Source organism: Daktulosphaira vitifoliae, unplaced genomic scaffold (genome assembly GCF_025091365.1).
Source record: "Daktulosphaira vitifoliae isolate Bord-2020 unplaced genomic scaffold, ASM2509136v1 Scaffold_3, whole genome shotgun sequence".
Classification (NCBI taxonomy): Eukaryota; Metazoa; Arthropoda; class Insecta; order Hemiptera; family Phylloxeridae; genus Daktulosphaira; species Daktulosphaira vitifoliae.
Window position 1 is genome coordinate 5565141 of NW_026099574.1, and position 19152 is coordinate 5584292.

General features: G+C 31.6%; 1 protein-coding gene and 1 long non-coding RNA gene across 2 annotated transcripts; both read right to left on the reverse strand.

Annotated features, from left to right (window-relative positions):
* Positions 1 to 488, reverse strand: LOC126901098 (uncharacterized). The gene is made up of 3 exons (XR_007702979.1): positions 360 to 488; positions 227 to 293; positions 1 to 158 (listed from the first exon to the last, which is right to left on the reverse strand). It is a non-coding gene; the product is annotated as an uncharacterized LOC126901098 (long non-coding RNA).
* A 10730-nt stretch (positions 489 to 11218) lies between these two features.
* Positions 11219 to 13234, reverse strand: LOC126901086 (innexin inx7-like). The gene has a single exon (XM_050677309.1). It carries the CDS (start codon positions 13039 to 13041, stop codon positions 11878 to 11880), a length of 1164 nt encoding a protein of 387 aa, XP_050533266.1. The 5' UTR covers positions 13042 to 13234; the 3' UTR covers positions 11219 to 11877.
* Positions 13235 to 19152: the final 5918 nt, after the last annotated feature.

A 19152-nucleotide genomic window follows, 5' to 3' on the forward strand; every position in this document is an offset into this window, starting at 1 on the left:
TTATACAATTCACACTTAGACCTCAGTTCAATTAAATTGAATAATTTTACTACTTATAACAGTTCATAATTTCATCAGTTGTGGCTATTAAAGTCTCCACTCAAGAAAGCGATAGGGTAGATTGCATTCGCCAATTTCTTTTCTGTATTTATATAATCCTGGTTAAAATATATTTTAAAAATTGTGTAGTTATTAATCTAAATGTTATTGATTTATAATGACTTACAAACTCATGTCAAAATATGTTTTTTTTTAAATTTATATTGTAAAAACTAGTTACTTGGGAGACATTCCTAAAACAATATAAATTATTCAAGTTAACATGGTGTATTAATTTTTAATATATATTTCTATCATACCATTCAACCCAAATTGGTACCTCTTCAAAATTCCCGTTTTATTTGTAATGAAAAAATAGTTCGAGATATTATCAATGAAGTTACATTTTATTTTCAATTCAAATGGCTCATACTTAATTATTTGTTTTTGTTAAACGGTTGTGTGATTTATTTCTGAGTAATGTTAAAATATATTCAGTTAAAAAAAAAAATATAGATTAATTTTTTTTTTAATTGGATATTTATGATTTGAGTACTGTGTTAAAACGTTTTATTTCCTGGTAAATGGATATAAAAAACACTCTTATTTGATTTATTTTCAGTGCACTTTTAGGCGTTTACTTAATACACAACCTGATTCAAATAACAATTTAATCAGGATTTTTTTGTTTTACGTTAATTAGCAAGAACCACGCATATGTTTTTAGTTTGTATATTCTGCTAAATTTTAAGTAATTTAAGATAGTTAAGAGCTGTGCAAAAAATTAGCTCAATATCGCATTATGAATATCGATTACCTACCCATCTCCCGTTAGAGCGTTTAAATGAATTATTTTTATGGTCAGTACGTGGGATTTTTTAATTTACCACTAGTTATTTTCAAAATACTTGGGCGTGATCCGAGTCACGGGCTAATGTGCACATTTGCAGTGCACATTGCCATCACAAAACACGCACAAGTACACGGCCTTATATAGTCAATATATAAGTCAATATCCTTATGTGCGAAGTATACGTTGCGAGTGGCAACTCTCTCGGTGACATTATCCGTTGCCCCTACTTTAGGAGTATTTTTTCTTCTTTGGTATTTTCAAATAGAGGATACCACTGTTCTCGTGTTCGTACCTCACTGCTTCCTTTTACAGTCCGCCGCCGTTATCTTCTTTACCCGTCTACAATGTCCATTGTGCACAACGTTTTTTCGATTGATTTACGACTACCTCTATACTTCTCTTTGTCTACTTACAGCCTATCCATGTTATTTTTTTTCCACCACCCCAACACTCGCACTTGCGTCTAAAGTATGACCATTATATATAATGTGGCTTCGTGGGCCTCCCATGTAGAAAAAAAATGAAACAATGTTTTGCAGACAGCCGTATACATGCGTTATATATTATAAAATTCCAGTTCTCGAGCAGGGTGAACCGCTAAAAAAGGCACGTAAAATATTAAAACAATGTGTGATATCAACTTATAAGAATTATTGTAGTTTATCAAAGGTATATATGCCTATTACACGGGAGCATATTTCAAGGGCATCATTTCAAATTATGCTAGACTGGGTAAACTTTTGATCGGTCCATCATTTCGCAAAGCAGCTGCTTCGCTTGCGATTTATTTAACAATTAAACCACTAAACTAATTTTTATAACAAAAAAAATTTCAGTAAATGCATTTGAAAAAAAATATATAAAAGTCAAGGCTTGTACGAAAATTTTGACTGGAGCAAATGTCCAGTTGATCCTCCCCAAATAACGCCACTGGCATATTTAGAATTCATTTTAGAGGGGACTAATTTAAATTATAATTTTAGCAAGCATGCTAGAGAAAATTTTTTTCCTAAAAAGCAAAGTGATGATCAAAAAAACAAATAAAATAAAGGTTTTTAGAGTCTTATATTATAAATATTGATAGTTTTGGTCTAAAAGTGGAGCGATCGCTACTATCACTTTCCTTGGATATTTATCTGTTATTACAAGAAGATATTATAATATTATAATAAACTATTTACTCTTTCTATTTTTATGTAAAAATTGTCCACTAAACTACTACAATATGTATAGAAAGTATTAGATATATAAACAATAGTACTGTATAATTTTCTTTTTCTATTGTATCTTGTTATAATATACATTATTTATATTAGATAGAAAATGAGTTTATTTGGAGTTTTATTATTTGAATACAATATTTTTGGTAGGCGATTGTTAATAAATACTCTCTTGGTGCATACACGTATGACATTATTTCATCGGTCTAAGTATAATAAGATTTAAAAGAAAGTTATTGAATTAATTTTAGTTAACAATTACTTTATAGATAATACCAAAATACTACAAGATATATAGGTTAGTCACTAAATTTATATTATAAATTTAAACTAATATATATATTGACCATAATTTTTTCGAAGTATTAAAATGTTATTAAAAAATTTTAAGAAGTGAAAAAATTATTTTTATTAGCAGTAGTTTCTATAAAAAAAACTTATTAGTAATATATTTAACTTATAATGAAATACAAAAATGTATTTTATTGGCTCAAGGCGACAAATTTACCTTAAATTAAAAACATTTTTAATTTCTGAAATTGAAATATTTTAATATTTTTCACAATTAACTAAAATTTGACGAAGGCTAGTAAGAATTTTTTAAGTATGGATTTTTATATCATGAATTACATAGAAGTATAACATGTGCTCCATAATATATGGTATACCGTATACTGCTACGAAGTGAAATTGTAAAAAGTATTACAAAAAATATAATAATTAGAATGTCATTGATTTTTTTCGATTTTTGTTTACATTATACATATTATGTTTATAATTAATAATTAGAGAAATGGAAAAATTACTTGGTAAGCCTTTTGTATAAATTAAACTTGATATTATTAAAACTAAAATGTTAAATTGTAATTTTTAAAAAAGTCTAAAAAAAATATATTTGTTTAAGTATACGCATAATAGTTTTTATTCAAATGACGAACATTCTAGAAATATTAAAATAATACTATTATCCAAAGGTAAACAAGTTTCTTTAAAATATATTTTATTTGTAGTAGTTTACTTAAGAAGTATAGTTATTTAAAATAAATTAATAATTTATATTGAGGAATGATTTATAATATTGGCTACAATTTTTGCAATATATCAATTTTTAATGTCGTAATAATTTTTAATATTTTTCTGTGTATAATCATGATTAAACTAAACTTCAATAGTACAATATCAAAATTAACTTTCCCAATATTTTTTTTTGTACATTTTTACTACATATATTTTTTTTTGTAATGAGTTAAATATTTTGCTTTTTTGCTTAAAAATTCTGTCTATTAATTAAATTTTATTGTTTATTAGCTCAATAGGATATCGTTTGTGTATGCGAACTTTCAAATTTAGTAATAATACAATTATAAACCATCACGTTGTTTTATTTAAGATTAAGATTACATAGTTAGGCACTTTTACCAATGATATTGAATCGTTATCGTCGAACCATTGCTGTTGAATTAATTTTAATCATTGTTATTCGAATTCGCAATAGATATATCTTTACTCAAATCTGACTGATAATATCCATTAGGTCAGTGTTCACTGTTGGGTTCTAATGACGTAATACGTGTGATTAAAACACAATACTCTGGATAGGCGTAAACATAATCGCAAACACTTTCGCTCTAGGACAAATACCCCTAGTGTAATCGTGGATTATTTTAGTTATGTCCCCCCTCCATAACTAAAATAATTATATGGCAAAGATATAACTTTTTTCGTTTGAAAGGGGGGAGTATGTTTCTTATGTATTCATCATCCCAAGACGAAACCTTGATTACGCCACTGATGTGAACTACAGCAGTCATAAAAAAGTAGAAAATCTATATAAGAAAATAACGAAGTTAACAAAACAGAAACCTGCATGTAAAAAAAAAATATATTGTCATAAAACAAATTTTTAAAAAGTAATATTGCATTATCAATGTTTATTGACTTTGAGAAATCTACATCTCCGACTGTTGTTACTGTCATATCAAATGTCACAGATAAACCAAGCCCAAGAAACTGATATAGTATAATCACATTAATCTTGACTTAAATTATACTTTCTATTGAGTACTAAGTATTGACGGTAGTTTTTATTTTTCATTAAGCATGTTAAAATCAAAATAATATACTAATCTTACACTGATTGTTTTACTAACTGCTACAAGCTGTAAGAGCTTTTCCATGAAATTTTACTAAGTGATATTTCACAAGTTTTGTGTAAGGGTGTCTAGACTATAAATTGAAAAAAAAATGTATAAATGTAGTGAGTAGTGGTATTATTACCACTACCACTGTTGAACAAAACGTGGTTGGTTATGTATTAGTTTATTTTAAACAATTTTATGAATCTAAATCTACATGAAGAAATAAATGAAATCATAAATATGGACCTTTTACATCAGCAGGCTTTTAAAGATTATGTTAATATTAAAAAACTTATTGGTCGACAATCTTCGATTTTATAAGTTAAAAACATAAAAAGAACACTATTTATGTAGTATAATTTTTTGGTAGGCATAATGTTTAAAATAATCATATCGAATGGTACTAAATTTACTCAAATATTTCAAAATATAGTCATTTACATTTTAACAGACTTATTGTTACGATTTAAAACAGAAAGTCACAAAAATAATTTTTAAAGGTTACTAAAAGTTTTTTAATTTTTGTTTGCTAAAGATTTTTACTTAAATGTTATAGTTTACAATAAATATTTCTTATTTTTCAAAATATGCTTGTTATAGATTTTTAGTCTTAGGTGTCCAATGGGCATCTAAGTTTTTAAAGGACTAAGTACTTCCCGAGCTTACAAATTATTAGACTCTCAAAAATTTAGTAAAATTATATACATTTTTATTCACAATTTATTTTTCAAAGGGGGAAAAATTAAATGTAGTCTCTGTCAAAAATAAATATACCACCATCGTATGCCTATGTTTTTAGTGCATATTTGCATGCTTTTTTAGTTTTTTTGTAAATTAACTATAAATGTAAATACTTTTACACACTAATTTTTTTTTTTAATTACTCGACAGGCCAATTAAAAATTGAATAATACATCCAAAATTTTTAAGGGGCAGGAATTGATTCTCTCTTATAAGAGGGATGTTTCCCCAAGTATTCTTGGGGAATACGTACGTTACACTTTTTTAAACATAACCCAAATCAAGCTAAGGTATTCAACATTTTGGTATACCTGATTTTATTTTTTGTCATCAACAATGGAAGCGGTTAGCTCAATAATTAACGCGCCTACTCAGGCTATGCACACACGCTGAGTACCTTGTGATATAGTGGTAGAATCCTAAGTCAAAGCCCCCAGGGAAACTTCTGTCGTTGATCCCGATCTCATCTTGTGCAGCGACCATTGTTTGTGCTGTTGGCAAGCAAACTCTTTATCACATCGTACAAGCCATTAAGAACGCGCACAATCGGACTTATTCAAACACATCGAAATCATGACCACCGACTGATAATAAGGCCAAGGAGACAACAGCCGCTCCACGTCAATTCGATCTATTATTATGCGTGTTCATCGCCACCGTGGCTTTCCCACGAGATCAGATAATATTATAGAATTTTAAATACTGTAGTACACTCCTTTTTAAGATCAAATCGAGAAGACTTTACCGACACGATTAATGTGTAATAATACACAATCGTTACTGTAACAATCATATCCGCAGTTTTCCATGGACATTACAGTTCGTCGCGGTCAACTTTGTATGTCTTGCGCAACGCTTGTGTCTCATAGAGTAGGTCTCGTCGATATCGTTTTTATAACGCATTATTAATTTTTAGTAAGTTCTTCTTTAGAAGAACTATCTTTAGAAGACATAGACACATAAGAATCAAATATTTGTTAAAAACCTGATCTTATGATGACCTCGTTTAAACTATAATCAAAACCAATGATTGTTCACAATCGAGTATTTTATTTTCAATAATAATATTTTGGAAAAACTAATATGTTTAAAAGTTTAATGTATGTTTAGTCTTGGTAGATACTGACAATTCGATCCTCAATGAATATCAAAATTTTTGTTTTAATTGACCCAATCAGTGTTATACATGCAATATTATACTATCAGTGTCAAATGAGGTTAATAACCTAACAAATGCATTGACAATTAAATGAAAAGACATTCATAACAAACTATGTTTATTCTTCAGGCAGTCCGGCCATCAAACAATACTATAATGAGTTTTTGTATTCAAAAACATTTTGTTGATACCAATAAGCATTTGTCTTGATACAAACGCTTACCTTGATAAGGTAAGCGTTTTATTTAAATAAAAAACTACAGTTTGAAAAATACAAACGACATTTTTAAAATATAAACACGTTCGACAGTTAATAGAAAACCTGATCTATAGCGTAGTTTGTGATGATAGTAAACCAGATTTTTCATCGGATTTAGGTAAACTTTCGCCGATACTGAAGAACATAGTCGTGCCTATCCAAATCATTCGGTTCATTGAAAACGTTGCACAAGGTTACGTACATATTTCTCCGTCTTGTAGGTTATGTCTATTTCGTCACATAATGTAATGAACTGGCCTCGAAATATTTTATTTGAATATTGTACATCCAGTCGAGGGTGGAGGATTAAGACGAATTGCAACAATGCTATTCTCGCAAGATTCAAGACCTTTGATATTGATTAGGTAAATATTTATATCTTTTTCAAACAATTTTAATCGAGAGACAAAAACAAATTAATAATTAATAAACAAAAACTAATTGTAGATGTTATGTTATTTTTTTACTCAGTATCAATTAAATTGATGGTAAAGTCAATAAATATCTTAAGGGTTTTGAAATTATTATCACCCGACATAAGGCAAACTGCTCTAAAAAATATATATATATAAAAATAATAATATATGTGGGTCGTATATAAGATGAGGTAAAAGCGTTTATTGCTGTAGGCATATTTAATAGACATAAAAGTCGTTTAATAATTTATGTGATATCCTTGTGAGGATATATCGTTATTCTGCACTGGTATAAGGTCAAAACGTGAAAGTTCATAGTTTTTATTTTTTCACCTAAGTACGACAGATTTGAGAGAAAAGCCGATTCAAGTAACCGTTATAAATTCAAAGTATTGACCTCGTTTGTCTACTAATAATTACAATAAATACGTAATTACAATAATTTCAATTTTACTATTACAGAATGTCATGCATTTTTTTTAACATAAATAATAATTTTGCCCACGCAAATGTTTTCAATGCTATCATTGAAAAATTATCATGAATTATTAGCGTTTATTAGTAAAACTTACGTCATGGGATTTATTGTAACTGTTGGATATAAGGTTAAATATCACGTGGCGTGTTATCAATATCCGTCAATTATGGCTACTATTTTTGCATTATCTCATTAACTGCGCAAATTTCTAAGTCTATTTCAAAGCTTGAACTTTTGCCGATCACTGAAGTGCAAATGATTTCATTGCTAATATATACAATGATAGATTTTAAATCATTAAGTAGAGCATATACTTAATAAAAAAATTCATAGTTGACTTAATTGTATAGCTTTAATTTATTTATGCCAAAACAGAGAAGTTTCATCATATTAGCAATACGATAATAATTTTCTAAATTTTACTCACCAATGGATTAAAAATCAATCCTATATAAGTAATTAATATTATATTAAAATATAAGTAATCGTTACTCATCGAATGTTTTAGTGTGTCTACCAGTCAGTGTTCGTGAGGTTTTATGTGAAAATGATTTCTATTTTAGTCTGATAACTGACCCTGAGCGATCATTCCTTAACACGCTATGAATGAAACGATTTTCCGGTAAAATAGAGGCGGCTCCTTTTAGGTGTATAGTGTAGTTTAGTGTTGAGAGTGTTTTCCAACTCGGTCGGTGGAACATCTAAGACGTTGAAAAGTGACCGCTTTTGAGATTATACAACAAAAATCGATTGTCAACGACTATGATGACGGATCATGGTCGAATTTTCTCGAAAGACTTTTTATATATTATCATTGCCGTGGGTAAGACGCATTTTTAATGATACCCACAACAAAGAACGGAAGCTGTTCCACGTCGTTGTAATATAGTTGACTTGTTCCGCTCGAAATCCTGTGTCCCAGTCGTTTAAGTTATATTATGGTTGTTATTAAGTACAATCTACTGAGTAAATAGAATAAACATGTACACATGTTTAAATTAAATAAAAATGATTTTTAGTTTTAAATTAATATACTTAGTATGATTTTAATTTTAAATAATATTAGCCAAAAAATGATCAATTTTTATTATTAAACTAAATATCTGAAAAAGAGTATCCAATATAGACTCCTTAGAAATTCGAACTGTTATTCAACCTCTTGAGATCATTCGAGTTCAAAATCGTTTCGACAAAGACAAAAAATTAACAACCTAATCTACGTATGAGTATTGTGTGGCTACGCATGGAAACCACAAATGCGTTTGCGGTATTTTAGTATTATTTAGGTATTAAACCCGAGCCATTTTTTTTAGTTGTCAAGAGTATAGTATAAATGTTGTGCGAGTTCATTGTACCAATGAGTACAGCGTAAAATAATAGACACGAACCTTGTGTAATGTAATTCACACACAAAGACTATCGTACACATACGATATGTGATGTACAGAGGCTTTTATTTTCGGATCGGCCAACTAAAATATGCAAACGTTCAGTCCGCTGCCGGCGAGATCCGAAGGAGGCGGATGGAAGTGGCGCTTTATTATCTATTGGACGTATAATAGAAACGTACAAGGAACCGAAACGCATTTACACCGAGGCGACAAAAACACATTTCCAATGTGCTTGTATTTAGTTAATAATTAACGCGATGGCCGACACAGACCGATCGAGGTCACCGCATTGTCGAATCTCGGTCTTTGCTACACGGCCTCAACGAGCCTCCAAAGTATCTTTTGGATCAATCGTTAAAGTCACCGGGGAATTTTTGTCTATTGAAAAATGAATTAACAAAGCGCTGTACAATGAATTTTTTTCAACCGAAAACACTGCGAACGATTTCATTGTGCGCGGAAAAACAATACTCGGTCATTACACGCGGAGCGATGTAAGCTCATTAATATTATTGACCAAACGTTGTGTGCAATGTAAAGGCCGAAGGTTTTAAAGCTGCACGCGCATTACCTTATTGTATTGTAAGTTTGTAACAACTGCACGCGGTCATTGCTTATTGCAGTCCTAAGGGGCCAATGCACAAAAAACAATTGACAGCTATCTGTTCTGCGTGTACTTAAACGTTTTATGATTATCTAAAAGGACGTACACTTGGGCGGTAACCGATAAATGAAATGACTTCACAGAAATCTAGTAATATTGTCGTACGATTTTCTTAGTCAAACATCAAAGGACGATAAAAACGTCGAACCCACATCACGTTTAGTAACGATAGCTGCTGTTTAACTGTATGGGGTTTCATCTTTTGTAGTGTCTGTTAAAATATTGTACCAAACCAAATATTGAATTCTGGTTTCTAGTTATGATTAATTGTTATTATTTTACCCTAATAGCGTCTTTCCCGTTTAATCTTTTCATCAATAATTGAATTTCCCTTTATAGTAAAAGGATATGCTACTTTCATTAAGCTGACAATGTATCAATGTTATTATAATTCAAAGATATAAAACGAAATTTCTCATTTGAAAATAAAATTACTCGGAGTATATTTATTGCCTAGTTTTTGGTAAACAATAGTGTTAAAATAATTGTCGCGGTGCTGATCACGACTAAAACGTCACGTTTTTGGTTTTAATGAAAAGAGAACGAAAAGGTCTAGTATTACTTGAAATTGTTAACAATTCAGTTAGCATACAATATACCGTACGTCAGTTAATAGTAAATAAACACAAGTCATGGACCCCTGCAACTGTTAATCATGATGGTAGTTTAACTATAATATTGTTACTCCTTATAGATTCCTGTAAGAATTGCTTTCGAATGGTTTAACGTGGGATTAACAAACGGTTGACATATACCAATTATATACATTAAAGTTGTATTGAAAACCCACTTGAGTCAGCCTTTTTCAATTTAAATGAAACTGTATTTATAGTTACTATTCGTAGGTTCGTTTCGAAGTGTTTTGTTCGTGAAAGTACTCAAACAACCGTATTTTACTACCAAAATAATTTTCAAACCGAATTACCGTTTCGGCCGACACGAATTTTGTTCGGAGGGAACGCTATATTTCTATTGTGTTTGAGTTCCCCTAAAAATGGGGTGTCCTCATCTGCCGGTTTGCAGCCGTTTCCCAGTGGTAAAAAAACCCTTCTGGCCAACGTACGTTTGCCTGCAATCAAGTTGCGCATTATTGTGTAAAACTGTTCCGCGTTTGGTATTCTTAACGATTCAGTCATTGTGATTTCATTACGTGGTGTAATAATATGAACAAATTTACCTGAAACTCTACAAAACTGAGTTTTTATTTTTTCACTATCGGCCTTACAAAACGTTCAAATTGATCTGACAGACGATTAAATTTGTTTTACCATAAAATCACAGACCCGTGTTACTGACCGATGACTAAAATTACAAATTTTACAAAGTAATTAAATATAATTTTTCTATTTAGTATTTACCAGTGTACATACTGATGGCATTACAAATTAATCGGCTAGTCGTGAGGAATTAACAGAGACATGAACTCTTTTAAGTAGTTGTTATCAGTTTATCGATATGATTATTAGAAGTTTGGTTTTGGGTTACATGTTCAATTGTCGTCAACAGCAATAATAAAATTGCCACACTTGAACCGAATACAGTTATTAAATAATTTTTTTTAAACACTTTCGTCATTGTGTGTTATTATAATAATAACAAGAGGTTTCATAATGAGACGATCTAAATATTTTTTCAATCCACTAGTAATTAACGTCAGCAACACTTATTGGGTAATAAACATTATTAATAATAAATGATAATATAAAGAGCTTAGTTCTTATCATTATACGTGAACCATTATGAACTTTCAAAGACAATCAGCTACAAAACGCATTATTCTATGAATTTTATTAATCACTAATAACCTTATAAAAGTATTTTATTAAAATAAAAAAAAAATTATAAACTTTAGAAACATAATTAAATGGAAAACAATAAGTTAATTTTCGATTTATTTTCATTTATTACAATATAATATATAATCACTAGTCACTGCTGTATAGTATAGTACAAAGTTTACAATATATTAATTTTTATCATCGCCTCTAACAGTCTACACTTGTTGAGTATAATAATAATAATAATTTAATGTGTTTCACAGTTCAAATATAAAACATAATTATGTTATAAGATTTACAATAAATAGAAGTGCTGATGTCCGAATGAAATTCAAATGACCTCCAGCAGTTTTCTGTGGCACAATCAGTCGTTGGTAATTGTTTAAGTACAACCAAACTAAAAAAAAAAAAAAAAAAAGAGTCCTAACTGTTTTTTCTGGTCAGATGGACTGGAATGATATTTTTTTGGGAGACACGAACTGGAAATATATCGAGATAGTTAAACAAAATTATGAAAAACCTCTGGTGGGATCAAAATTTATGGCGACACATATATAGATTTAGATAATTATTTTTTTGTCGCCTAAGGGTTGGCAGTAAAATAAAAATTAAAAAAATGAACAATATCATGCAATATATATATATATATCACTAGGCTTATTGGCCAACAAAAAAAGTTGCTATTTACACAAGAGATATAAAATTGTTAACGCTTGTTGTTGATGTGATGGGAGTTGGCAATTATAAGGGATTTTTTCCTAGTGGCACCAAGTCATCGTCACTGGCTTGTGATCCGGTTTCTCTTTTGAGTCCGGTGGCAAAGTTGTGTAGGAGCTGTCTAAAAACGTCACTGTCCATGTTGCCGGCTAGATAGTACATGAAAAGCCAGTCGGAGAAGGTGGTGCGTTTGGCTACGATGGCCAGGTCGTTAGGGTCCAGGCGGGCGCCGTTTGAAGATTCACGGAGCAACAAGCGGTTGAAAGATTCGTTGGAGTGAAGGGCGTATTGGATGAGACGCCACACGAGGGCACTGACGCTGACTGGCAATAGGATAAAGAAGAACCAGAACCATAGCAGAGCGTATATTTTTTCGTTGACAATGTTGAGGGCCATAACGCACAAAACGTCGTGTGTTTGTATGGTGCCGGACGGACCAAACTTGTGGAAGTCGCACTTGGTCATTTTTGGAAACACTCTGTCGAACGTGCCGTCCTCGTCTTCGAACATCTTCCAACCGTACGAGTAGAACTGACCACCGAGGAACTTGTCCATAATTTTGATCTGCAAGAGCACGTTAAGAAGGTTGAGTACTTCGCATCCCACCAAAGTCGTGGCCCAATGACGGTTTATTCTGAACCTAGTAACGGTGTCCAAGTGGTTCATTACGTCGCGTACTTTAGCCCATTTGGTGGCTTCCGATGGAATTTTCCGGTTACCAGCGACGATATCTTTTTCGCCGGTCGCCTTCAAGTACAACCGTTGAAGGCCGTCTACGAGTAGTGCAATGGTACCTGCCTCGTAAGACTTCCACAGCAAATGCGGCAAGTAGAACAGAACAGCTTGAAAGAAAAGCACAAACGGTACCCACTGGTAGTAAGCGTGACGCACGGGGTTTGAATCCCAGTTAACGGGCCCCACGCCAGGATGGGCCGAGTTGTTGGCGTTCGGTATCGTATACGTAGTGGTAAAGAAACAGAACGTGTTTACTACGTGAGGCGCTACGCCGCTGACAATACAGCGGATGTGTTCACCAATATATTGACGACTACATACCAATGTTGTGCACGCCAACATGATGGCCAGTGACAGCCTGTAGTGTATGCGGAACGCCGAATTGTCGATAGTGACCAGCCTGATCCGGGTAAGCCGGGACTGGCTGACCACATCACTGAACACGCGGATCATACGGTCGGGTCAGTCACTCCGGTCCTATATTCACTATGTAAAACAAACGAAATTAAAATATGAATATTAATTCGCGACTATAATCAACGGCTAAGTGAATGGACAAGGCGCGCGGACGGTAAATGCAGACGGGTGTGCGCGTAATACTACGACTGTCGCGCGCGCGATCGACGCACCGGTTGCAACGGCAGTGGCGCGGCGGTGCGGTGCCAGCCCCCACTTCACCTCAAACCGAAGGATCTGTTCAAACGGTCTACGGTCACTGTTCGTAACCGTCAACAGCTGTCGCGACGGTGCCGGGAAAAAGAGCACGTGGTCGCCGTCGACGTTTGTAACCGATTCCCCCGAAAGCGTTGCTTTCCTCCGCCAGGGTGTTGTGATGCCGCCCGTATGCTACTCACCCTCAGCCTTCGCGCGACGCCGTTCCAACGAAGATTTTTATCGACATACCATTACGTTGCACTGGTACGGCGGTTGTTGTTATTTAGTGTTCCATTTATTTTTATGCTCCAATTAGTAACCTTATGCACTCAAAACGCATTACAGATAATTTGATATAAAAAAAGTAAAATGAAAATATTTTCTATAAATACGTGTAATCATTCACGAATTTATTATTAAAACATTTGTTGATAAAAATAAAATAAACATTTTTAACGATACCGGTCAATTATGGTTTAAACAACAGACGATCCGGTAAACCCCAAAATCGTTCAATCAAATTGCAAATCGAACAACTAAATTGGAATTATAAAAATAATTGTCACTATAGAAATTGATATCTCGTAAAATAATAACTCGTTTTGTTGTTATACAAATATGTAAATAAGATTTTTTGAGACTGTCTCTATTTAACAACAAAAATTAATGTATTGTAAAAAAAACAAGAATTTCCGAATGATTCATTGTTTAAATAAAATGTACCTATTGTATATTATGATGTCATGGTTATACTCGTGACCTTAGAATTAGTTTTAAGTTGACTTTTTCCCAACGTTATCATTTCAACCCGTGACGATAAGTGTTTTCAGATATAACAAAATTGTATTACGCGCAAACGCGTGTAAAGTATTGGATGTGATTATTTTGAACGTTTTCGGGAGTTTCATTTTTTTGTATCGAATGAAATCATTTTTTTCATTTTATCAGATTTTTTTTGCGTCGTGATTGACCTTGTTGGAGGATAGACACATAAAAAAAGTATGTTTTTAATATAAGTCGTGCTCAACGACCAATAAGCCTAGAAAATTGTAATTATTTTTTAACACCTATACAATACCAGTCCTGCGAATTCAAGTTGTAATAAACAAAGTACATTTACAATATTGTTTGTAATTCTCCAGTGTATAATCCGAAAACGTTAATCAAACGTCTTGTTTAAGTACAGATTAATGACTTTTTTACGTGCACTAAAAATATGTGATCAAATGCAACCAATAAAAACTTCTAAGAATACTTATGCAGTTTATTTTTATTAATAATTGTATTCAATTTAAGTTCAAATACAATAATTTATGTTTCTATTTGTTTCCGTGTTTGTACTCGATTATTATTATTGTTTTATCTAAACGTTACTTTAAATATGTTGGGTTTTAGTATTACCTTTATTATTATTTTTCCTTGGCGGGTAGTCGATAGATGTTACAATAATTTTACTATCTTAATTCTTTCTAAAACAAACAGTATTGTCGAGACTTACTGTCTATGAAAATACAATGTTGAGCGGTTATGTTCTCAGTTAAGATTGAAATACTGATCGTATACTTGTCGTTTGAATAACTACCATAAATTTATAACGAAATAACAATTTAAATGTGAATCTATTTTCAAAATTATTAATTATTTACTTTGTCTTTGGTTATGATCTGAAATAACTGGGGCAACTATATGCAACTCGTATCAGTAGGCGAAACAAAATTTGTTCAATACCCAAAACACTGTTATGTTACAGAAAACCACTATGCCCTTGCATTAGACATCCCTTTGTTGTAGGGACACAGTATCACAGTATATCTAAGCTTACGGACGGTATAGTTTTTTTCAGATCACAGGTGTTTTAAAGCAAATCCCACAAGAGCCTGGTCGGGGCAGACCAACAAACCTGCTGACTGCGCCAGACAGTCGACGCAGAACCTTCAAAGATGATGATCACATATGTTCTATGTTAAACACAATAATTAAAATTGTAATACAAGACTTCTGGCTGCCGACCATAGTGTAGAACAAAAATAGACATTCATTGTCGGTTTTCGTTGGACTGTTAAGGGTTTTTATACTTATCAAAGATATTTCTAGTCAAACACATAAATTATGAAAGCAGAAGTCTATCGGAGTCATTGGCCCTGGCCAATCTGCAGTGGCAAACACACATGTACATAATTATCACTGCACAGTGTGTAAATTATGTATTCGTCGATTGTGAAGCGCACGTGACATCTGCAGAGGACGTCGTGAGTACACATAATCACTGGTTATTCATAAAATAATGCGAAAATGACAATTTTACCATAAAAAAATGATATACAACCCGACAATAAACGGTGAAGATACGTTTGTTTCAAGCTACACAATACTGCCACGGTAGGTAAAACACAATTAAAAAAAATGAGGATGCAAAAACCTAACGGATAACATGCCAAGTGCGGATTACGACACGCCACTAGGAGGAAACTGTACTCGATTTGGTCCACGTGACATATTAAAATATTTACCATTCATATGAAATATTAATGTCCGTTGGAATATTAATTAAGTTGTTTGTGATTCGCATTCAAAGATGTGCAATTTGCTGTGACGTATAATTTTTGTTGATCAACACGGCAATTCTTAAGATTTTACCGGTTTTCAGTCCAATGGAGTCATAAACCGAATAGTTTGTTTTTGATGTAACGAATTTCAATTATTACACTGTACTGAAAATGAGCGCGTAATTACAAACTTCAGCTTGTTGCGTTATGATGGACGTTTTAATGGGAAATTTTAAGACGGTTTAAGTGCACCAGGAAATAAAAATAAGGAAAAAGAAACCGTATTGGGTGTATTTATTTTTTTTTTTTTTTTGTCGTGATCGACCTTCGCAATTTTACACGGACCGGACGCACAATAAGTTTCAATTGGAAAATAATACAAATACAGCATTCGTCAGGATTCAATATATTATGTATTTTGACATTTTTGCAGGAAGGAAAATCCGAAACCTGTAAAAAACCTAGAGGACGTTCTACCTGTAACATTGAATTTCAGTTCAGGTTTCATCAGGTATAGTGTGTGGCTACTTAAAGTAGCGTGTACAATTTTGAATGTACCAAAAGAAAACTGTTGGTAATAAAGTTTATTTAAAATATTGTTGTATTATAAAAATGTATTAGGTTGCAGTCGACGAACACTGTTGCGATTTAAGAGAAGTACTGTAGTTGCACAAGAAATAGTTTAATTACTTTATTTAACTGGCCCTTAAAATATTATGCTAAATAATAATAATAATAAATAACATTGTAAAAAATAACGAGTAAGATTAAATTAAAAAAAAAAAAATCGAAAAATAATTATTTCCAAATAGTTTTCATAATTTAAAAACGGTTACTTTTTATTCTAAGCGTTCATATCTATTGTACATGTGAAGAGAAATTATATTCTAACTGATAATTGACGTGCGAAAGAAGAATAAAAATAGTCTTTTCACAGATAATACATTTAAAAAATGTCATTAGTAACCAAAAACATCACATGGTTATGGAAAATAGATGTTAATATCTGTCAGCAATTACCACAAGTTTATCAACTATCATCTGTTGAAATCCTTTTAACAAAGCAATAAAAATAATTAATGTTGTTAAGTACTTTTTAAATTTTTTTCTTATGTGTTAGGGTTTAAGCGTATTCAACATTGTTATCTATATGACATCACCCAAGTTTCTTAGTATATTTTCATGTAGCTAATATAATAGGACTAAAAAATGTTTAAAAATTCTACCTTAAGACAATTAAAGTGAGCGTTTTCTCAGCAAAATTTTTTTAGCCAATATTTAAAACAAATTATCTAAAATGAATTTTATTTAACATATTTTAATACACAACTTTATGTGTAAGTTCAACCAGTTAAACTGAACGTTTTAATGAGCAAGCCAGTTTTTTGTGTTGTTACAAAACAAAAGTTTACCCACAGGCTTATGGAACTAATCAAACACAAATATATCGATAGCAAAATTATCTACATAAATGGCAGTGATATAAGCAGATTGGACATAAATTTGCATTTTCACGAATTATAAAAAAATGTCTTAAAGTGAATATTTTTTTAGTAAGTGATTTAATGAACAATTAGATTGTATATAAGATTAAAATAAGTATAATTTATATAGTCTACGCGAGTACAAATCAATGTAAAAATTTGATTTTATTAAATTTAATGAAACACTGTAGTGCAAAGTTGATCCTAATTTTGTTTGGAATGAGTAACATGACCGACTGAGAAAATCGAACAGCAATTATTGCGTCTTGTAGAACTATACTTGAAATATTTAAGTTTCTCTGTCCTTAGTAATAATGCGTATTAAAAAAATATGTCTTAACGAGTCTAGTGTATACAAGTGTTCCAAAATCACTGTGACATGATATCGCGATGCACTCTTAATAAGCTATTTTAATAATGTATAATTTAACGACGTATCCATCGACTAGAATTTGACCTTCTAGAAATTAACTGCTAAACCTTCGACGTGATTACACACCTAAAATGACCGTAGCAAACGTTTGATAATTGAATGTAGTTATTGTTTTTACATAAAACTGATCCTAACGGTGTTGGATTGCTATTTTTCGGGTGGTCGCTATGTGCGGTACTGTTGTAATTTAAGGATCTAATTAATAATAAATGTCAAATGGGATTGCGTTCAAAGTTGCTTGGTGTCCTGAAGCTGTGGGTCAACGCTGGCAATGGAAACTTAATGCAGTAAAACCCATTAGAAAATTTCAATGACACTCGAAGGCGGTTTTGTTTTTGCATAAAATAACAATTATTGAAAAATAATTGCACCACCCCATTAAGGATTCACAGTAAATATTATGTAATATAATTATCGTAATTTGTATCAAATAATTATTATACAACGACGTACACGAGTCACGGCGTTTGCGAAACACGACCATATTATTTATAACTGACGTGGTGTCAATATAATTATGATAATCAACATTCGATTTAATGAGCTTGTATTTACTACACGCGCAATACTACTGTCCGATTTCTATGAAGTATATTATTATTAAAACAGAAAAACGTCGAATCGAATGATTCTTGAAGTGCACAGTAACTGCTTACAATTACAATTACAGCAGCCGAAAAATTTCGAAAATTATCGATTTTAAAATTGTAAATTTCTTGGGTTTCCCCCGTTTACGAGGAGCGAGAGAATTTTTTCAATTTTTGAGGGTAATGTCTTCGACTAGATACGATTTGTGACCTTCATAAAAATCGGTTCAGCGAGAGCTGAGAATAAGTGGTAACATAGCAAAAAAAAAAACACATCATAGTAAAATTAATACCTTCTCAGTTTCACGTCGAAGCTAAAAACGATAAAAATTAATTAAGGTGTTCTAGGAATGTTATTTGTAAGATTCTGTATTTTGCCAAATCCTTGACAGATGTCAGACACGATTTTTTTTTAAGGTTCCATCAATTAGTAATTTGACTTAATTATCAATTATTGAACACAATAATTTCGTATTTTTTTTTTTTTTTTTTATCTACTATTTCCGATTAATGGAATTCGATTACAATAAATGATATTTATTTTTAAAACAGCTGATTGACTTCGTACAATTTTTTTTAAATTATTGCATATTTTTACTGCTATAATACAATTTGCAATTATCCGTATTTGTAAAACGGCCAAAGGTTATCAGAATTGCATCGTTATCTATAATTTTCTCTTGAATGTAATGAGCATAGAAATTTATTCTCACGTGTACCGTCAATATATTTCTTCGAGTAAAAAAATAAAAAAATATGAAGAGTCGGCTGAACTAGAGAAAAGTTAACACTGTATGTGCGATAAGATTACAGTTAAGTTGCAGTTGAATATCCTAGTGGATTTTAAATTGTATGGCGTA